Source organism: Anas acuta, chromosome 2 (genome assembly GCF_963932015.1).
Source record: "Anas acuta chromosome 2, bAnaAcu1.1, whole genome shotgun sequence".
Lineage (NCBI taxonomy): Eukaryota > Metazoa > Chordata > Aves > Anseriformes > Anatidae > Anas > Anas acuta.
Genome location: NC_088980.1, coordinates 155,970,291 through 155,993,097, shown reverse-complemented (window position 1 = coordinate 155,993,097; position 22,807 = coordinate 155,970,291). Strand labels below are relative to the sequence as shown.

The 22,807-nt window shown below is 48.0% G+C and overlaps 1 protein-coding gene across 13 annotated transcripts in view; it reads right to left on the bottom strand.

The window, feature by feature from the left end:
- The window catches only part of ADGRB1 (adhesion G protein-coupled receptor B1), a 255,238-nt gene that overhangs the window by 91,511 nt on the left and 140,920 nt on the right, over positions 1-22,807 (bottom strand). For all 13 annotated transcript variants that reach the window (XM_068672759.1, XM_068672757.1, XM_068672760.1 and 10 more), the window contains 5 exons: positions 21,222-21,330; positions 20,200-20,343; positions 18,199-18,274; positions 14,391-14,493; positions 13,387-13,430 (listed from right to left, as the gene is read on the bottom strand). In XM_068672759.1, coding sequence (XP_068528860.1) covers positions 13,387-13,430; positions 14,391-14,493; positions 18,199-18,274; positions 20,200-20,343; positions 21,222-21,330 — 476 coding nt within the window. The remainder of the gene's footprint in view (positions 1-13,386; positions 13,431-14,390; positions 14,494-18,198; positions 18,275-20,199; positions 20,344-21,221; positions 21,331-22,807) is intronic.

The window sequence follows — 22,807 nt, the reverse complement described above, 5'->3', positions numbered from 1 at the left end:
CCCACACAAATCTAAGAATAAAGTCCTCACAGATGCAAGTGGATCACAGCAAGAGACACATCTGGACTTGGAAATGCTGGATAGCTTCACGTGCTGCTGTTTCCAGCTGAGAAAGGGGAATTAAAGGCAAAGCAAGGGCAAGCAGTCTAAAAAAAGGGAAAGCGCTTGCTGGCATAGGGGAAAGGGTGTAAGAAGTTATCTGTGAAGGGTCTGGCACTGTGCAAACAAATCCTGAATCTGTTCAGGCGGGCTGCTGAGCCTTTTGGGGGCTCTGCTCAACTTTGGGGCTCTGTTCACACATCCCCATCAAACTGCAAGCAGGGTAAGTAGGCCACCCTTCAGCACTGCTGCTGGGCACAGGAGGTACCAGTCCCATCAAGACGAATTAAGTGTTTAAACCGCTTCACATCACTGCTCTGGGGTTGCTGGGAGAAAGGTCACCGGTGCTTTGCCACCTCCTTTTAGCACAAGCAGCTCACGTTTTGCAGTGGAGCATCCGAGACCCTGTTCCCGTGAGAGTAAGGGTGGAGGTGGAGGAAAATGAGGGGTCATGGGGTTAACTTTTTTTAATACATTGAAGCGTTCTCATCATTTCTTTCATCCACCCTAATAAGATTTTTCTGGGCAATAAAGACTGCTTAATGTCTGTACGGGTGACAATAAGAGCAGGTTATTTCTAGCTGGTTTGCCCTGCCTGTCACAATCCAATCCTGCTCCTCAGACAGACTTTCTGGAACAATTATCCATGGTCAGATCTGCAGGAAAACACCAAAATCAAAACTAAGACCTCCAACTGTACATGAGTGAGCTTTGGATCAGGCACAAGGAGCAATGAAGAGCTCAAAGAGCCAGGGGACAGAAAGAGGCACGCACGTATGTAACAGGAAGGTTGAGTGGGTGCAAGCTCAGCGAGCAGCACTTCTTCCCCATCAGTGCTTTCCTCTGCTCCTGCCTTTCTCTGTGGCCTCCTTTCCCTCTGTGCTCTGCAAAAACGAGCATTTCGTGGAAGCTGAGCAGAGCTGACAGCCCCTTGAATGCTTGGAGTGCCTCCCTTGTTCCCAAGTCAAATTTTGGAAAGCAGCAGCTGCCCGTTCCTGAAGGTCGCTTGGATCCATCCTGGCTCAGTGGTGCTGCATCGCTGCTCATCGTTATTCTGCGGCTCTAGCCGCTGTGGATGTCCTGCCACATTACATGCTAGTTTGTTACACATTTTGGGGGGGGAGTGGGATAAAGAAAACGTAAAGCAAAACTTAAAAACCATCGGGATTTCTGGCTTAACCGACGTGGGTGTGCAAAGGAATCTACTTGAGGGTTTGCTTTGGATCTTTTTTTTTTTTTTTTTTTTTTTGCAGGAGAGGAGGAAACCGCTGGGAAATAAAGATATACTAATGCAGGGAGGAGGCTGGTGCACTAATAAATGTTAATAAATAAATGCTGATGCTTGACATCGTGCTGCCCCTCTCCTCAAACAACCCGTTCCCAGCTCCCTGGGCTTCCCCTCAGATGTTTTTTCACTGAGGGTCGATGTTGACAGCTCCTGGGGGGGCAGAACCCAGCTCGATCAGAAGATTGGGGTCCATTTTATGTGGTCAGCATTGCTGGGTCTGTCCCCACTCCTTCTCTCCCCTGCTGATGAACGTGGTTGCGAGCAAAGCACTTGCAAAGAGCAGAAGCAGGAGCAGGTGCTGAGCGGAGCAGCACGGGGCTGCTTGTGCTTTTCTCGGGAAAGCAGGTCACGGGGGAGGAGGGGCACTTGTTTCCCAGCTTTGCTGCTGAGAATGTATTTAACCAAAGCGACGCTGGCAACCAAACACGCTGCCGGCTCCTTTGGATTGCTATCCAAACCTTTTAAACCCACTCTCTGCTAATGAAAATGGCTTTCAGAGATGCGGGCTGGTGGAAGCATCTCTCCTCCCAGCAGCATCGCTCCATTAAAGCCTCTCCTCCTTCCTATCCATCCTGCCTCCCCTCTCTCCATCTGGGCACCACGAAGGACAGAGTGCTCTCCAAGACACCCGGCCAGAGGATTTCAGCTCACACCTCCAGCAGCACTCTGTCCCCAGCCAGTTAACCTGCCCAAATCGGACAGCTGTTGCAGCATCTGTGCAAATTTGCACCGATTTTGTGTGCTGAAATGAAACGGTGCTGCACAAAGAGGCTTTGGAGGGCTCAAAGGGTATTCACCTGATGGGGAGTTTCCAACTTGCCACTTAGCAGCAGGACACGGAAATACTCCTCGGCTAATTAAATACCTGCCAATTACCAGGCAGTGCAAACGATGACCGTGTTGGTTAAAGTAATTTATACTGGAAAATGCCTGTGCTGCCCTGTCTGTGATTTGCAGCATCAGGGCTGGTTTTTATATAGAAATTATGTAGAAGAAGGCACATTTGTGGGGGTGAAGCATCCTTCCTTCCTTCCTGCCAGCCCATCCACCCCAATCTGCCCTAAAACCTGCTCCTAACACGCACGCGCACCGGTGCCAAAAGCATCCATCACCGCTTTCTCCCTTGGCAGGCTGAGAGCTGAAGCCCAGCTTCTGTGCCTTCTGCAGCCCTGTGCAGACACCTTGGGCTCTGCAATGTCCTTGCAGAGAACAAAGCAGCTCCTGCTCGCTAAAGACACCTCCCTGAAATACTCAGACTTCTTCTCCCAAGCTGGGCAGCTCAGAAATCCCGTATGATTTTTTCCTACTCTGATACCCGCTGAGATCTCAGGCTTTAAGCCAATAACAACAAAACACATTCAGCCTTCCTGGGAGCTGCTTTCCGAAGGGAGGCACAGAGCATGGGATGAAGCCAGCGAACATCACCACCACGGATGAAATGCAAAATCCCCCCAGGAAACCTTTCTCCTGTGGCTTGGCATTGCCAGGGTGCCAAGCGTGCACCTCGAGCCAGGAGCCTCAGCAGGAGCAGATCAGCCCTGGCTTGCAGATAAGGAGGACGCCTGCTGCTGCTTCCCACCCTGATGGGAAGCTGGGGAGAGGGGAATATCCAGAGGAAAGGAGCAAGTGAGCATCAGCAATAGCAACAGGAGTTGCTCAGCTTTTCTCAAAGGAATTAGCGATGGAGATTTTGCAGAGAAGGAAGTTTCAGGAGCCACTGGGGACAAATAACCAGTTGGGGAGAGAGAAGCTGGAGATCAGAGGGTGTCCATGTGTGTGTAGTGGGGATGGAGCTGATCAGGGCATTTCGTTTGGCACTCAGGAGTCCTGATGGTGATTCCTTGGAAATCACAGCATTGAAATGTGTTCAGGTTTACTATATCATCCCCATCCCATCCAAAAGCCCAGCACTGCTGGCTGGTGAATCAAGGTCTTCACCATGCATTGAGCAGGGAGAAGATGGGCAGGGGAGGACCAAAGCGGTGAAGCTGCTGGTCCCAGCCCTCACCTGCCTACGGGTAACAGAATGGGGCAGGAGACAGCTCACACTCCCCTAAAAACTTAATCTGGGTAAAGGCAAATACCAAAGAAACTTCAGAACTAGAAGTGACCTAGAAAAGGAGGGGGGTTGTCCAGCTCTAGCTGCAAGAGCAGCACACTGGAGGCTGTGAAACGCTCAGGCATGACAGTAATAGGAATCATGCGAGCCTTGCTTCCCTGGCTGCGGCAGCAGCTCTTTACTGCCGTTGAAGATGTAGCAGTCAGGACAATTTCAGCTGCTTCCCAGATCCCAGGAGGAGCCAGCAGAGCTGGCAATTAGCAGAAGCATCTTTCGCGCTTGTAAACTGAACGAATTGGCTGGAAACGGACTGGGAAGAGGGGAAATGCCCGTGCCACGATATCATGTGTAACTGCTTCTGAGACGGCGGTGCCTAAACGGATGGAAAAGCAGCTTCCAAGAAGGGGGTGGGGATTTCTGCTTAGAGCTATGTGGAAAAAAAAAGTCAGAACAAGTGTCCCATTAACGCAATGCCCCTGAGGACACTACGAGGGGATGCACCTCCCCATCATCTCCACACCATTCCCTGCTCCATCGTGCTAAGTCAATGCCACATCTGAGCTGCAGTTTTTTTTTTTCCCCTCTGCCACATTACAGGAGCCTCAGACAAAGCAAATGAAATCTCCCTCCTCACCCTGAGTCGATCTTATGGGGCTGAAGAGCAGAGCCTCTGCGAGGACCGATCACTGCACCACTCCTCCATGCAAAACGCTGCAGCTGTGCCTGCTGCAGCCCTGCCCATATCCACGCTGATGTTACTTTCTCCCCACGTGCTGGCAGCTGCAATTTATGCCCTCAGCATCAAAAATCCCTCCCCTCCAGGTATCCTTGCAGCTGAAGGTGGATTTCCCCAGCTAGGAGCCAGATCCTTCAGTGATATTGGGCAGAGGAAGCTTCCTCTGCTCTCTTTGCATCACCATGCTCCAGGAGCTGCTTTTTTTTCTTGAAACAACCTGGATTTTAGGTATTTGCACTGTAATTCTCTGCTGCACCCCTGCTCTGGGCCACAGCACTACTAAACAGACCCTTGGCACACGCTGTTAAATGTCAGCACAGCCTCCAGCACAGTTTTAACCCATGCATGGGACACACGGAGTAGAAAGCCCCTGATGCACTGCTGCAGCTTTCATTGGGCCCCTATAGACATTGGAAGGCACGTGTATCCCAAATGATATCCCATAGATGGTGGTATTAAGGCTGAAATCAGACCACAAATAAATAAAAATCACCTGGCTGTTGGTGATCCCTGCACCAAAACCTGTGGGGTGCCCCTAGGTTACTCAGGAGCCTTGCCTAGGATGCTTGAAGGATGCTCAGCAGTCCTTAAGATTTGACGCATGAGACAAAACCACCACTAAATAAATAATATCCACTGCAAAAACTAAATGTTCTCCTGGATCCTTGCCTCTTCTGTGTGTCTTGTCTGCCTGGTTTGGGACACAGCTGGCTTTTGCTCCTAGCCACCAGCAGAGCCATGGAAGAGGATGGAAGCTCTGGGCTCTGGCTCAGATCTGCTCCTCCTTGGTGACAGTGGGTGATGCTCCCTCAGCTTCTCCTCCATCTTTAGATGGCAGCATCTGGGATTTTGAGGACAGGCATAATTCATCACTGCAGTTATGAACTTTTTTCTTCTATTACCACCCACATCAGGATGAAAACTGTCCTCAGACCTGCAGATTTCCCTCTAGGAGGTCCTCATCTCTTGATGGGTCAGGCTTGAAGCCTCCCTGCAAGGTGTCAGGCTCCAGGGAAGAGTGAATTTCTCCTCTGGCTCTCCATCAGACCCCAATTCCTTGTCTGACAAACCACCCCACCAGCATTACCCATGTCCATTAAACCACCTTGGAAGGCAGCTCTGGCCCCAAGCAGAGGGCGGCTCCAGGAGATTAATACACAGGATCCAAAGGGTCGTTACTGTAATTGAATCCAAGTATTTGCACAGCATTGGAAAAGGTTTTGACAACTCAGAAAATCATTACATGCCATGTTGCAGCCCAGGGGGGTTAATGGGGCCTTCTGGCCTTGCTGTGTCAGTCATTTTTCTTTCCGAGGCTCCTGATGGAGGGTTAAAGGGAATTCCAGTAAGTCTGGGAGGAGGGGAGGAGGATTTGTTCTTCCAACACAGAACTTTGCTGCCTTCCAGGGGGGCTCAGCCCCGTGGCTCTGTGCCATCTTCCAGCTCCTGCAGCTCAGGTGCGTGGTCCTCTGGTCCCATTCTGCTCTGTGAAGGCTAAAATTCACATTGCATCCCTTGCTTCTGCTCCCACAATGGGCAAAGCTGACAAGATGTGGGCTCATCTCACGTGCATGACAAGTAGAATCATAAATCTCACGTTTAGATATCCAATTTCCAGGTGATAATACCTATTTTTCCTTTTTCTTGTTACTTAATGGAGCTCCTCACCCCTAGGTTTCATGACATTTAAAGGAACTGTCGGGTGTTATCAGCGTAGTAGACTCGGAGAAAACTGAGGCACGAAGCTTACATTGATTTGCCCAGACACACAGAAAGTTCATCGTTAGATGAAGGCTGTGTCCTCTTTTTGCTGCTGTATTTTAACAGAACATTTCATCTCCTCGTGCAGTGCACGAGCAGTCAGGTGAAAATGCAAACAAGCCCTTTTCTCCTCTTCAAAAATGGGGTCAAGCTTTCCCTGCCCTTATTCTGTGCGCCAGCTCTCAGACATTTCCCAGCACATCCATCAGTCCTGTCCATCCTCAGGCAATGAGATGGGCATGCAGACCTCTCTCTGATCCCTGACCACTTCCCAGGGGCTCCCATCAGCAAAGTTAGAGCTCTGCAAGGTCTCTGGGACTGTAAGAGGCAATTTTGCCCACCCATTATTTTCCCCACTACAAGGCAATTCTAAAGCAGGTGAGAAACCCAGTAGAAACCCAATTCAGGATGTTTTTCAGCAGGTAAAGACAAAGAACAGATCCGTACATCGTTGTCAAGAGATTTTAAGAAAAACTGATCCCCCGCTGTTTGAAACGGTTGTGATGAGGACGTGCATCGCTATGTCTGGCTTGCATCCTGTGCAGCTCGTGGATTTTATCGGAAATGAGCCACTTGGAGAAGTTCATCAGAATTTGTCTCAGTCTTGCCAGACATTTGAGCAAGAAAACCTGATGAGGAAACTCCTTGTGTTCTCAGCAGAACCTGGGAGGACACAGCCTGTTTGAGCTTCCACCTAGTGCGTATCTTTTGTGTTTTGGACAACCCTGGGATACTTGTGCTCATGTCACACCTCCCCCCTGCTATGCACAGGCTGCTCTGCAACCTCCAGCTTCCAGCAGAGAGAAACAAGGCTCCAAAGGACACAGACCTGCTGGGATCTGCAGGTTTAGAGACAGGACCATTAGGGAAACCCTCCTCTGGATCCAGACTGGCTTCCTTGCACTCATAAAGGGGAAATAAATGAATCCAGAAAAAAAAAAAAAAAAAAAAAAAAAAAAAAAAAGTACATGGAGGTAAAGCCACTCTGCTCTGAGTTTTCCACGTGGCAGGTGCTGAGCATCCTGACACTACAGATGTTTGTCTCTCCTCCATACACTTGAGCCTGCCTTGAATTTGCTTCAAAAGCACACCCTGTTGGCTCACTGGAGCTGGACCACACCAAGGGTGGGCTTCAAGTTTCCCCAGCATCCTTTTTTATTCTGCACTCAAAGGTCTGGAGCTGGAAATCTGAGCTCTCCACCAGCAAAGGCAGCTGCCTGCGCTGTGTTATTACATTATCAGCACACACAAGGTAACACGCAGGCAAACACCAAGTGAAATGCAGGAGAAATGCACCAGGGAATGGGTGCAGAGCCCAGATATTTCTGCTTCACACAATCCAGTAGGACATCATGTGTCACCAGAGATCCTCAGTAGCCACATCTCCATGGCAGGTGGCCACAGAGGGCCACATGGCTGCTAAACTTGTCCCCTCCCAGCTGCAAAAGGGCTTTGTGTCCATACCCATGGCCAGGCACTGGTACCCACTTGTTCCCAAACACTCACTCCATTATATCCTCGCATGTACTTTGCGTGTGTACCCATGTGGGAATGCAAACACACACACACGGGGCTTCAGAAGCTGTCCTGATCTCCACGGTGCTTTGGCTCGCAGCACACACCCAGCACCAGGGAAATGTTGGGGAAACCCTGCTGAACCCAAAGCCTCTTCCCAACAGGGCACTCGTGGGACTTCTGCCAGCTCCGTAAAGAGAATTAATTTATTCCACTTGTGTTCTTGACTGCTTTTCTAGGAAAGTGAGGGAGAAGCTGGAGTATTCGATTCAGAGCCCCTGAATCCTCTCTTTCTCCTCTGTCAGGAGCTATTAAACCGTGCTCTGTTGGCAGCAGCACAAGCCCTGCATCACGCTGCTCGGCTTCTCCTGCATCCTGTGCTGTGAAAGGAGCAAGAGAAAAGCCAGCTCCTGCTTTTCCCAGTCCCATGGACAGTGCTGACTGATGGGGAGTCACTCACCAAAGGCCAAAGAGTCCCTTGGAGGCAGTTCCCTGGGCTTCCAGCAGCACCAGCTTGCCCTGGACTTGCCTCCCTGAGAGCAAGCTGGGAAGCTAAAGCCTCAGGCACTGGAGGTGTGACCTGGTTTCTCTGAATTAGAAATGCTGTGGCTACTCTCGTTTAGTCCTAAAAAGGGACTCTTGGGGCCATCCTTCAGTCTGCCTGGGTGCACACTGAAAGTGAAGTCATCTGGGTTGGATCAGGGCTACTTTCAACGGGTTTTAGCACAGGGGAGCTAATTCACACCAACCTCCCCGCATGCCCCTGTGCAGCACATCACTCCTTTTGTCCACCACCACCATCCCCTCAATTCCTCCACGGGAACACGCAGGAGAGGCAGCATTTGCAGCTGGAGCTAAAACAAGCTGAAGGTGTTAGTTAGGGGAGCTGGGACAGGGGTCCCAGCACTGGCACCCTGCACAGGGCCACGTGAAGGAGGTGACACTGGCAAGGTGGTTCCTGCACACCTGGCTGGAGTGCTGCAGCAGCAAATATAATGCATAATGGGCTGTGAGTGGGTGCAAAGAGGAAAGAAGTGATTTCTCATGGGGCTTTGGGGCTGTAACATTGCCTTGCAGCCTGTACACGGGCACTCATCCATCTTTTTCAACACGGGCAGGCCACGTTAGCATTTGATGTGTGACAGCGGCAAGGCTGGGAGTGCACTAGATGATGCGCAAAAGATGTGTCAAAGAAAAAGGAAGATGCTTCCTGCTGTTAAGGAACTTTCTTTCAAAGGGAAGTTATTTGGAGGTGGATGCAATGGGCCGGTGTGAAAGTCTCCATAGGATGCTGTAGCTACGAACCCTCTCTTGTGACACTGGGCAGGGAGTACAAGAAGAAACAGACCTATTGTAGATGCACTCTGAAGGCAATGAATGAGTAACCACTAGGACTGGGATTGCATTAAAACCCTGGAAAGCACAAAAAAAAAAAAAAAAAAAAAAAAGTGCTTTTCTTTTTATTGAGTGCATCAGAGGCTTCCAGCTAGGAGGGCACAGTGTCCTGCTCCTCACTCTAGGCTGCAGCACACAGCAGAGAGCAGCTCTCCTTTGACCACACAGGGCACGCAGTCAGGAATTCAGGCAGCTTGGGACTGTCTACATTAGAGACTGAGCATCCCATCCCGAAATCAGGAACCTCAGGTAACTCAGCAGCACTACAACACCCACAAGATTGCTGGACTACAGACACCCCACGAGCACAGCGACCCTAGGGCAAAATTCTGGCATCTCCTCCTAGGATGCTTTCGGGCTCCTTTGGCTTGTCCCAAGAGGAACAGATTGATAGTCTGCCCTGACTGGCAGCGTCATAAAACACCCCATGAATCCACGGGGATTTCTGCCTAACCTTGGCTGAGGATTGGGTTTGGGATGGAGCCAGGAGGATGCGATCCAGCCTCATCCCATGACCCGCAGCATCGCTCACCTTCTCCATGCTCAACCTTGGCATACATGGGGCACCTTCCTCCACAGCAAGCTCTGCATTTCTTAAACGAGATAGGTTAAAGGCTTTAATTACTGAAACAGATGATCTCTCCCAAGGGAAGGTAAGAGTGTCCTTGAATTAAAACCACAGATTCCTGAGGCTTTTTCTCTTCTAGGAAAGAAAAGCTCTTTATGCAAATATTTGTGAAGGCTCAGAAGGTCTCTCAAGAGCAGTTAATATAACGCCTACATTTATTTTATATTGTTATGCTCTTCTTGGAGACACAGAAACAAAGAAAATTTGGTGGCAGGAGCCTGCCAACCCCTCTAAGAGCAAGGGATGAGTCCCCTGGCAGCACAGACTGACCAGATCCCCCTGGTGCACCTAACCACGGTGGGTGAGAAATAAAAATCTGGTGGTGGGCAAGAATGTGAGAAAACATAAAATGATTGCATCCATCGACCCAATCCTGTCCCAGCAGGAGAAAGAGGGAGCACCCAACCAGATCATGCCTGGGCTTTAACTTGGTCAGGGCTAAGCAGCTAATAATTACTCCAGATGAATACCCTTGGAGGAGAGCCAGAGAATCCCAAATCATTCTCTGATTTCAACTTTCAATTACCCAGCCGGTGCTAAGCTCATTAATCATACTTGCAGCACCCAACACAACAGAAATGAGTCCCTGATCCTCGCCCCTCTTATTTGATGGTGTGAGGAGTTGGGGGCAAGAGGAAGAGAAAAGAGACGCAGGGGTGCCACCCACGAATCTAATAGTCACTTGTAGGGGCTGGGATTAATAAATCAAAAATCCATTATTAATAATACCGGCTTAAATATCTATCTAAATGCAAATGAATGAACACCGGGGGTTTCTTTTTTTTTTTTTTTTTTTTTAAATGTGTTCTAACAACTCTGTCTTGGAGGAAGCACATGCCCACATGATAATTGTCGGTTTTAATTGCAATTTTACAGTTCAACCCTTCACAGCCCATGGATTTTAAGTGGCCTTTAAAGGGCCACAGCATCTTTTGGATGGGATTGAAAGCTCAGGTGGCTGCAGTAACAGGCAGGAGCTCTTCAAGTTCCCTGCCTCTGTGCCTGTTCAGTCACATCAAATAAAAAGGGATAAATCCAGTGGTTGGTTTGCTGCAGTGGAGGTTGGATCCCCAAGGTCTGCAGCCTCAGATGGGTGATTGGGGACACTGGGGACACAATCTTGGAGCAGGAGCATGGAGAGCCAGCAAAGGAGCCAGATTAAGAGATAGAAATGTCTTCTGGGTAAGCAAAACCATGGGAAATTGTCTTGGCCTGTGTAGGGAATATGGCAGGGAGAAAACCATGGGATATGAAGCTGTAGAGCCATTAAATTGGTCAGAGCGGGGAAATAGGATTTTCTGACATTTTCCCACTTGCACAACCATCTTATGAGACCAACTAGTGGACTAATTTCTAATTAAGAGAGAGAGAGAGGTGGCAGGAAGAAGAAGGTGGGAGCAAAGGGAAACCCACGTAAGTGCAACTGAACCTCAGAATTTCCTGAGTCTCCAGCCATGATCTCAAACATGTACCAGACAAAAAACCCAGGGGGACCTAAAGAAACCCTTCCAATCAGGAAACAAGCATCAAAAACCGTGATCTAAACCCCTTGAGAGCTCCAGGGTGCAGCTCAAGCTGGAGGTGGGCATTCAGTCCTGGACAATAGGGTTTGCAGAGTTTGTCTTTCATTAGACTTTCCCAGGACACAGCAGTGGTGGCAAATCAGCTTTAAAACCTTGTGCAAACAGCTTTGCAGCTCCCCTTGCCAACGCTCACGGGATCAGGTCTAGCTTTGCAACATCCCCTTGAAAAATCTGCTGACACCAGCATTTTGGAGATTTTAACTGCTTGAGACTGCAAATGTTGTTTGAAAACAAGTGTGTGCGTGCATACACACACACACAAAGACTAGTCTTAGCAGCAACATTTGTGCAAACAATCTGCTGGGGTTTTGGAAACCACCCATGAGAACTGAACCTCAATGGCAGTGCCAAGAAATTGCCTGCTTCGCTCTTAGCCCATCCTTCGATGCCGTGGGTCAGACTGAAATATTCCTAACATCCCGTGCCTGCAGAGAGACAACAAGAAGCTGAACAAGCTGCCAAGCCTTGGGAACAAGCATGTGGAGCAGCCAGAACTGCCAGGACAAGGTGGAGGCAAGGGGCACTGGTTTGCCCTCAGATCTACAGTGGCATCCAAGCTCCCCGAGCCACGTCCAGCACTGGGCGGTCCTTCGTGCTTCTCACAATGGGCAAATTTCAATGCCAGCTCCAGCAGATGTGTTTCCACTCTGAATGCCCTCACCCCACCTCAAATCCCTCCATGTGAAGGCTGGATTTTTTTTTCCTTTCTCATTCCACAAGTAATTCAAGGTAGGAAGTAAGAAGGAAATACCTTCAACCTTCTGGATACAACCCTCTCGCTGGATAGGGTTATAAAAGCAAAAGGTATGGCAGAAAAAATAATAATGCACAAAACCAAAAAACTCAAGCTGGTGTGAAGACCAGAAGAAGCATTGGTTCCAGCTTCTAATTTGGCTTTCCAAAAACAGAGTAGTACACAAAAGCTTTAATCTCAATTAATTCCTACAGGACAGCTCCTGTCCAAGTTTCTCCTGAGCCTGCCCACCTATAGACAACCCTCTCTTTTTGGCTGACCTACAGACTGAATCTGCTCTCTGGCATGTAGGCAATACAATACAATCCCCATTTATTAATTCCACCCATGTCCTGCTGCGTGAGGTCAGCAGAGCACTCAAGGTCCACACCCTGCTCTTGAATACCAACCATTCTCAAATGCTGGAGCAATTTCCATGGTAAGCCAGAGGGACCAGCACTGCCTGGTGGATAACACGGATGTGGTTTCACAAGCTCAGAGTTCCCCTGGGTTCCTCAGCTTTCATTTGGATCCACTCACACATGCCATATTAATCACAGACCAACAAGAACTGACTGCAAATATGTTGCCCGCCTGTGTGTGTATATGCTGCTTAATGGAGCATGAAAGGGGAAGAATAAAATCATTTTTCAGATGCTGCAGATAATAATAATAAATAATAATAAAAGCAGAGGTATGCACCAGGGGAGAAGCTGAATGTAAGCAGAAAAGGAGTCAGGTCAGTCCTCAAACTGAGATGCAAAAGTTAATGAAGTAAAAACACCATTAAATCAGACACTTTGGGCCCTCGTTAAGTTCATTCAGGATTTGAGACCACACTTGGAATGCTTTTTTTTTTTTTTTTTTTTTTTTTTTTTTCTCTCTCTCTAGCAATTATTTTCCATACAGACTTTATGGTCCTGAAACATTTATAACTTTGGATTTTTTTCCCTGCTAGGCACTATCACAACACTCAAGGCAGCTATGGCAGGAACCCTCATGGAAATCACATTACTATATCTCAGTCGCACAACACCTACTTCACCACGGCAGGCTATATATGCAACAAAGAGCTCTGATTTTGCATTATTCTTTAGAGCCACCGTGATCCTATGTCTCAGTTCACGTATTCCTCATGTTGTAACATCCAAAGTTGGAAGAGCCAAAATGAGAAGCCACTCTTGTAAAACGTGGGTTGGGGTCAAAGGAATATACAAACCTCCCTTCCTGTGAGCAGAAGTAGATATAACATCCCTGCTCAGACTGATTTGATGCCCAGTTGCAGGTATGTGACGCTCTTGGCACACAGATCCCTTCATGAGCTACACTGACAAACCTGATTTTAGTTCTTTAAGTATAAGACCCAGTTCAATAATATACAACACCAGGAGAGATGCATCTGTGTGAAGGAAGGATTATTCCCCACCAGGGCAAAGGGCTTTGCCAGTCATGGAGGTTGATGCAGGAAAAAAAATGAGTAAAGAGTTCAAGCGACTACAACAGACTGACACATCACTGCTAAAATTGTGAGGACTTCACCCCAAAAGCACACGGGCCCGTGAGAGTAAAGAGAAAGCCATAAAACTCACCCTTCATTTTCGTCCCACAGGATGCAGGTCTGGTTGGTGGTTCCCTGTCAGGAAAAAAAGAAAGAGGAAAATGGAGCACATCGGTGCTGTGCTGTTTATGGGGTATTTGGAGCAAGAGGAGAGAACTATTCAGGTCCTGCTGAACAGTTTCCACTACTTTAATCATGGTGTGTCTGATATGGAGCACAGATATGAGGCCTTGGAATAGCTTCTTTTACCCTTGGGTGGAAAGGTGAAAATAAAATGGGCCTCGCTTTGCTCTCCATCAACACAAGGACTACGCAAGGGTTGGACTCCAAATATTGTCTCTACCTACTGATATTCTTCCTCATCCCATCTCTCATACAGAATCCTTTTGCTGCTCCCTTCTGGAAAGTGGATCAAGTACACCACGTCCTGCTGTGGGACACAGTTCTCTGAAGAGCCACGACCCTATAGGGGGCGGCCAGGTGTGGTTAAAGCCCCTGAAATACATTTATCATTACTTCTTCTGCAGCTGTCTTTGTGCACTTTAGAAAATTCTTCCTGGAAGGTCCAAAGCCAATACATGACAGATCTAATACTCATGTTCCAAAGCCTCAGGAGGACATCTGAAATCCACAACAAGAAGGGACCTGGGGGTATGTAAATGTCCATCATGTACATCTGCTTGGGGTTGGCCAGGGGACCCTAGAGGGGATCTTCATCTGCCTTTTACAGCACTGACCACAACAATAATATTCAAGTCTCTAGTGGTATCTGCAAGGAACATTGCAAGCATCAATCAGAACAACCTTTCCCCTCCCTCTTCCTTTACCCAGGAATATCACTGTCATAGCCTATTTTCTGATGAATGTACATTTTTTTTTTTGCCCACAGCTGTGCCTCACAGTGAAATGATGTGAATGTGGGTCAAATATGCCCGTGTTTCCCCATGCAAGCAGTGCCATCATGCTCCTCCTGCCTTGGCAAGGAAGAAACAAAACACAAATGTGGGGTGGTGCAGCTTCCCAGGAAAGACTTACATTGTACAGGTGGGAGAATTCAATTTCCAAGGGGGTGAGGAGAGACCGGGGAAATGGCTTCACAGTCACAGAGATGACCTTGGAGTTTAGAACAGTGCTGTTCCTGGGAAGAGAAGTGAGAAGATGTGCTTTAATGGCCACTGGGGGAAAGTGCTGAATCCCACTGCGTCCCTTTGCAAAACGGAGAGTCCCACTTCATTCATCAGTGGTTGTACAAGCTTTAGTGAATACAGTGCAGAAAGAACTGGCCCCATTACTTTAAAATGCCATCAAAGACACCTGCTGGTGATGGACCCTGCCCTCTGCCCCTTCAGCTCTCTGTGCAGCCACTCTGCATTTATTTCCCTGGGAATTAGACCATTTATGAAATGCGTTATGGACCCCTGCAGCTACTGGCCTTAAAAGCCATATCTACCCTGGCAAGAACATGGTCCCAGACATATTTTCTGGCCCTGACATGAAGAAACAGAGTTCATTTCATGTCCTTACAAAAAGAAAAAAAAATCTTTCTTTCTTTCTTTTCTTTCCTTCTTTCCTTCTTTTTCTTTCTTTCTTTCTTTCTTTCTTTCTTTCTTTCTTTCTTTCTTTCTTTCTTTCTTTCTTTCTTTCTTTCTTTCTTTCTTTCTTTCTTTCTTTCTTTCTTTCTTTCTTTCTTTCTTTCTTTCTTTCTTTCCTTCTTTCTTTCCTTCTTTCTTTCCTTCTTTCTTTCCTTCTTTCTTTCCTTCTTTCTTTCCTTCTTTCTTTCTCTCTTTCTTTCTCTCTTTCTTTCTCTCTTTCTTTCTCTCTTTCTTTCTTCTCTCTCTCTCTCTCTTCCTTCCTTCCTTTCTGTCTGTCTTTCTGTCTTCTCTCTTTCTCTCTTTATTTTCTCCTCTCTTTCTCTCAAAATCTGCCTCAATCTGCCTTGCAGTACAAGTTTGCCATGGTGGCCTTTAACAGGTTGTAGGACACCACGTGAAGCTCATTACCAGAGGCACTGACATGTATCTCCAGCCTCTGAGAATCAAAAGAAAATGCAAAGAGGTCAAGCCTCTCATGTGTGGCTGCCTAAATGTCCATGCTAGTCAAATAATTTATTAATGCTGTCAGGCCTAGGAGATTCGTCTGTTAAGAGGGGCAGGCAGGGCGGGGATACCTCCCATAGCTGCGCTGCTGGTCCCTAAAAAGACAAATTCTTTGTAGGCACTTCACAGGATACTGGACACCTAAATACACAGGGAATCCCACTATTTCTGCAGCAGGTGTCTGAGTATGTAAAAGGTCCCCATGGCCAGCAGCTGACAAGGCTGGGTAGGAGAGTGGGACCAGCATCAGGCTGCTCCCAGCTCTTCTTGCACTGATGGAAATCTCTCCCCATCCAAAACTTCACTAAGTCTACTGACATTGGCAAAACCATTCGCTTTTCTGTCTGGGTCTTATCCTCCTTTTACAAAAGGATTTACTAAAAAAGTATTGTACTTGCTTAAGGGCAGGTGGGTTTAAAATAAGAATAAAAATAAAATTTAATAAAAAGAAACATAAAAAGAACACCAACATCCAAAATAAAACAAACTTGGAATCATCCAAGGATGTGCAAGTGGATGTTCAGAAAGACATTATTGCAGACCAACAGCAGAGGGAACACCACTATTTTAGAAAGTTAAAGAAAAAAAAAATCATTAAAATCAAAATGAAGAAGCAACGAAGCACAAAAACCAGTCTACAAAGGATGAGTAAAGGGGGAAGTCAATGGGAGTAAATGTCAGCTGCAAGCTTTAAAATATAGGCAGCTGTAGAAAAGCCAAAAATACTAGAGCTGCTGAAAGGCAAACATCCATGCATGGCTTCATTAGTAGCTGGGTCTGGAAGGGTCAGGTCTTGGTTCAGCACTCTCCAGTGTTTGTGTGAACAACCAATGTGGCATGGAAACATCCTTTTAAAGGCTGCAGACCACACAAAGATAGGTGTTGCAAATAAAAGCAGAAAGATTTTCAGTGTGGTAACTCGTTAGCACACAGGATATGCTCTCATGCAGAGTGAAGTCATCCCAGCCCAACCAGAAGTTATTCCCAAGCATCATCCCAGAAACACATCTGCACCTGAAAAATGCATGCTCTGAGCACAGAGCTACTGGTTCTGCTCAGGGCTATCTGGATCCGAGGGGACAGGGAAATGTATGGCTGAGATAAGGGATTGCTGCTTGGGGAAGGTAAATTGGGACAATTAGGAAGAGCTCAGCTGGTGCAGTTTGCTGAATTAAATCTACATTTTTTTTCCTTAAGGGAAAATCACTCTGCATTGAGTCGATGTGGTCAAACCCAGGATGAGGGTCCTTAATGCTCATGTGTACCCAGGAATAGCTGCTCTCCTTTGTGGTCAGAAATATTTTTACCCTGTAGGCAGGTACTACACGGCTGCATGGTTATTTAAAGACATTCCCCTTTTTTCTTGCTGTGTCCATTTGCATGGCGGTGAATTAAGAGGTACTTCTCTGCTGCTGCTCCTATTACCTCTTTTTTTTTTTTTTTTTTGGCCTCGTATAGCCACAGGTGATTCAGGGCTCTGGATTTTTTAAAGAGGGACAGTCCTTTAATTAAGGAATGTCTTAAATCAGTTCTCCCACGGGAACGTTGCTCAGCGGCGGCAGTGCTGCAGCTGCTGGTTTTCAGAGCTCATTCACTGCTTGGCCAGAAAACACTGAAATACCGCTGGATCATTTGAGCCAATGATGTTTATTGCCCTTCTGATCTAATTCCCAGCGCCGTAATGGAAGATATTACAGAATACAGTTGGCTGGCTTGTTAATTCCCCTCTGCACTCACTTGGAGCTCTTTTGCCATTGCCAGTGCTAAATCTGTAGGTATTTAAATGATTATCAGTGAGAAGAGATGCCCTGGTGTTTATGGTAAATGGGCTCACGCTAATCAGTGCAGAACAGATTTAGAAGGTGCCTTAGGATGCTGAATTTACTGCCTTGGTCCCAGCCTCAGAAAAAAATAAATAAAGAAAAGAGTGAAATAGCACGAGAAAGGGAAAAGAAAAAGGAAAGGAGTGCTGAACACAAAAGCTTGGGTGCCTGAGGCGTGTTGCAGTGGCCGGGAATGTGGTAGACATGTGCGGCCAAGCATGCTGCTCCACTGCTCGCCTCTCCCAGAGCCTGTCTTCTGCTGAGATGCTCCTGAAGGGCTTGCTGGGGTTGGCAGCTCCCCAGTTGGTGGCTGGTCACCCATGTCCCTATGTCTTAAGCTCCCCAAATCCCTGGGGATGGGGAACCCCTTGGAGAGGGGTGGTGGAGAGCAGGAAGCTAGCAGGCAGGGGCGCAGCAGCACCAGCACCTTGCTTCCCCTTCTGCCAGGGCTGCATGGACAGGACAAAGCCTTCCTGCCCCTGCAGCAAGCAAATCTAATATAGATGAGCATGGTCCCACTGAATATTGGTTTGTGGGGGCCAAAACATTCGCATGACTGAGCCAAGACCTGCCACATTGCACCTTTGGTATTTTCCTGGAAGACCAGGGGCGGCAGATCTTTGGTGCCCCTTGCCTTTTGTCCTGTTGCTGGACACCACAGACAAGAGCCTGGATCCGTCCTCTCCACGTCTCCCTGCGGGGCCACAGGGATGTGGGGGAGCTCCCCCGGAGCCTCCTCCTCTCCAGGCTGAGCAGCCCCAGCTCTCACAGACTCTCCTCATAGCAGGGGGGCTCCAGGCCCTCCAGAACCTTGTTGGCCCTGCTCTGGGCTCTCCCCAGTATGCCCAGGGCTCTCCCCAGTGTGCCCAGGGCTCTTATACTGGACCCAGCACCAGCACCAGGTGTGGCCTCACCAGCTCTTACCTCTGGAGCGAGAGGATGTTGCCCACATTCCGGTACAGCACAGTCCCCACCACGAAGACAGAAGAGTCGTCTGCCTCTGCAAGACACCAGAGGAAAGGGAAGAAGAAAAGAGCACTGAGACAATCAGGATGTCATCTGTCCCCCCAGCTGACCCCTTTTCACCCCCCATAACCCACCAGGACAACACATGGGGCATGGCAGAGAAAGGGCTGGATCTAGATCTGTGCTTCCTTCTTCCCTTGCCCCATGTCAGAGAGAAATGTGTGCCCCAGAAGGTGTCAGCCAGGTGCAGGACTGGACCTCTCATGGGGGTTTCTGCCATGGCACAGCCATTGCCAGAATCACTGTGGTGGGATGCAGGTTCTGCGATCACCACATCAGGTCTCCATGGGACAGAAGGGAGGAACGAGCACCTTTGGGGTGACGCTGCTTGTCTGCAGGCAAGGCTTATCAATCCTGACTTTTAATTTAATCCTGGTGTCTTCCCCTCCAGAAATCCCACTAATCCCTCTGACAGTACTACAATGGGCAACATGTGTAGGGTGAGAAGGTCTCTCGCAGCCACCCAGAGGCATTCAGCCTTGTCCTCAGCCACTGAGCTGTCAGAGAAGAGCTGCACGCGGGCCGACAAGGGCAGCCCAGGAGGGGAGATGCCCTGCAGTGCCTGGCCTGACCCCATCACTCGTGTGATGCCTCAGGAGGCTGCAGGGGCCGTGGTCCCAAAGGAGCCTGGATGCTCTGCGTGACCTCCAGGCACGCTGCTCAGCCTCCTCCTGCACCCTGCACAGCCCAGATAAAAACAGCGAGAGCTTTGCTGGGCAAAGAGCAGGCAGCAGGGACAACCCCAAGGCTGAGTTGTAGAGGGAGAAATAAATCACTTGGAGATGAGGAAAGCCAGGGATGCAGCCTGCTGTGGGGCTTCTCTGGTGTCTCATACTTAGGCTGAGACTAGAATGCACCCACTCCCTCAGCACAGGGCAGAAATGACTCTGGATGTTTCTTTTTTTTTGCAAAATTGGGCTCAAATGAGGTGGGTGGAAGACAGGGAAGACTGACAGGCTTTCAGAGCAATCACATAAGCATTACTTCTCCAGGAAAGCTGACAGTCTTTTGGCCTTTCCTGTGAATCCCTGTGCAAACATAGGGATCCTGCAGCCTTTGGAGAAAGTCTTCCCCTTGGTGCTAATTGAATGCAGTAGGACATTTACCGAAGAAATGTATGTTCCTCTGAGACTGTGAGCAAGTAAAACCCCAGGTCCCACAGTCTGGGATATCCCAGCACCCTCCCAAGATGGCAAAGGATCTTGGCTGTGATAGAGCTGGAGATTTGTAAGCCTCAGCTGCTCATCCTTAGATGGCTCTTCCAGGACCAGATCCAGTCTTGGAGGACACTTAACAGCACTGTTTGCTTACACGGCCATTCCCCTATTACATCTGCCTTTCTGTGCTCATTAACCGTACCTATAAGGTACCAACAGAGACAACAACTTGTGCTTTCCCATATTAGAAATCCAGCATACTCAAGGAGGCCTGAGAGACTCATTTCAACACGCCCTGCAGTTGATTGTGGATGGAGCTCAGAACCCATATGCACCAAGAAATGAGCAACCCTGTGCAGACACAAGTTTTTTTTTCACTTCTTTGCAGGTTCAGAAGCCTTTTAAGAAGAAATCATCAAGATAGCATTGCCCTGATTTTTTTTTTTTTTTTTTTTTTTTTGTGCTGACTCCTGCTCTGTTTCAAACATGCTGCTGATTTAGGAGAAGACAAACATCCAAACCCATGCACTGAGCCTGCTCCTGAACTTGGACAGGAGCGTTCACACTTGACCTTCAGTCTGACCACATTTGAAAGCTTTATTTGCACTCAGAAATGATACGATGAGCTTTTGTGAGCAAGCTCAGCTGGGAGGAGAGCTTGGAGACCAGCCAAATGGAAGGAACCTCTCTTAGAAAATAAACAAGACATTTTCTCCTGGAGTGCTTCAACTGTGCTGCCTACCTGCCAGCCCCGAAGACAGGATGCTCTTGGAGACAGTGACCTTGTCCTCCGAATTCTTGGCCCAGTCCACCATGCCCCTCCAGCCTTTCATGGGGAAGGTGATGTCAGTTGCTGCATTAGCGGGCAGCTTGTGAATGCCGAGGACTAGAGGGAAGGAACAGATAAATTCAGTAAGCAAGACCAGCCTCAATCAATTCACACATGCTGAAAAAAAACGCTGGAGGAAACAGTGGGAAATCAGGTAGCAGAACCATGAAGGTGGATCTCAGTAGCTCCAGGAAGAATGCGATCTTCTTTATGCATGAAGGAGGGAGACATGAATTGTTAAAGTCTCATGCTTCCGCTCAGTGAAGGACCTGTTTGCACTAAACTTGGCAAAACAGAGGTCTTTCTGCTCCTACACCACATCCCCAGGAGTGGACAGTAGTATTTGCTTTGAGAAGTACAAGAAAGAAAACCAAGACTTCTCTGGATGTGTCCTCCCAGCAGTCAGCAGACTTCCTCAGCTAGGGGTTGCATCCAGACCATCAACTTTAACAGCCACCAGTGGACGTCTCCTTTGTGCATTTTCCTAATCCCATCACGAACCCATCTGTACTTTTTGGCTTCTTGCAGCATCCTCCAGCCCCAAGCTCCATGCTGTGGTTGTGCTTACAGCATAAATCAAACGCTGCCTGCTGTTCGCCTGCTGCCTGATCACTTCATTGGCTGCTGTGCGGCTCTTGTATTAAAAAATAAAAGGAAGCAGCTTAATTCTTCCCAGTTTGTCATCTGTTCTCCATTCACGGTTCTATAGCTATCTCTCAAATCTCTCCATGACCTTCTTCAGGCTGAAGCCCTAGCTTATTTGGCGAAAAGCCACCCCATAGTTCTGTCCATCCACATTCTTCCCCAGACCTTTTGATGTTCCACCACCTGCTGGCTCCCTTCCTTCCCTCCCCACCTTTCGGGTTATATATATTGCCCTGTAATTACAGCTTCCCAGGCTCTACACCCGACATGGGGAGTGCAAATCAGCTCACCCAGGTTGTCGGTCACTTGGTAGGAGTCCCGGAAATCTTTCATGCGGAAGCCGATGACATCAATGAAATCCTCCACCAGCCTGAACAGCTCCTTGGCATTAGGCCCTATCTGCAGAGAGAAGGAGAATACCTGGTAGCATGGATAACAAAAAGCCCAGCATGAGTTTATCTGAAGGCAAAGGTTTTTGTCCTCACACTGGTACTGGAACAGACACTGGATATAAGGGAATATTATGGAGTTTTGGAGAATGAGGGCTGAGAAATGCTAAGGAAGCCTAGAATAAATAAAAAGATAGGAAAGAGTAATTGATAAAACTGTGTGGAGGACAATATCTCAAAGCAAAGCAAAGAGAAATGTCAGGGGTTGTCTGGAACAGGTAATCTATGGTATCATCATCTTCTTCCTCAGGATTATCTCTACTACCAGAGACAATTTGCCCTTCCAGAGACGTCTCATCAGAAAGTGAAGAGCGGTCAGTGTTGAATATCCGCCCTAAGTCAAATTCTGAGAGCCTCTATCAAGCCTTAGGCCTCCCTTATCCTCAGGTACTGCAACGTTTTGTCTGAGAAACATGTTTTGGCTTCAGGAAGCCACAAATATATAGAGTCAGAAAAAGGTTGCATATAAATAACCTACTGAGAGGGAGCCCACTAAACCTTGCCCCTTCAAGGATAGTTATTTTTTTTTATCACCCAAAAGCTCCAGCCTACACTGTTGGCATGCACAAAGGGCAGGTTTCTAGTAGGCTGGCTTTTAGGCTTGTTGTCAGGGGGATGTCTGGGAGAACTTTTCTTACATGTGGAGAAATAAAGCAGCACAATAGGATCTCCAGGGAGAAGCAGGGAACAGAACTGAAGGGAGGCTCACTGCTTTCCCTACCACCTGGAGCATCTCAGGGACCTTTGGATGCCTCAGCTTGATGAGGCACACTAGTAAAGAGGTATACAGAAAGGTGGTGAGAGTGGAGAGATCTTTGTTGGCTTTTTCTCTTGATCTCTGTTGGATTTCCAATTGCTGTTCTTCAGTCTGAGCCTTCCTCTAGGTCAAAGATCAGGGTGCCCTGGGGCACTTTAAAGATATCATGAGTTAAATTCTCCTGGAGGGTGGGAAGAGCATTCTCAAAGGCAAGAATCCAGCCCCTAAACCTTCTTCCAGAGATGAATCAGGTTGTGTTTAGTGACAAAGACATGATAACACTGGAAGAAAAGCCTGTGAATGACTTTGGTTAAACCCAACACCAGAGGCACCTGCAGCCTTAAATTCGTGCCTTTCAATGAGCAGAAGAGGTAGAAAAGTGATGGGGGGGTTGTTTGTATATTTAATACAGTCCACCAAACCACATCTCTGACATGTTTCAGCCAGTTGTTGACCTGAGTCAGAAACCACCAGAAAGGCAGACCATATCCCAACAAAAATGGTCCAACAAATACATGCTTAACAAGGACTTCCAGGGCCTAATGTCAAATTCCAGGCACCGGATCACTTTTTCTCTGCAGAAAAGCACAGTGGTCCATTTTCATGCATTCCCATTCTGTTGACAGCACCTCACTCTCCAGAAAACGAAGCTGCTTCTTGCCCAGCTGCG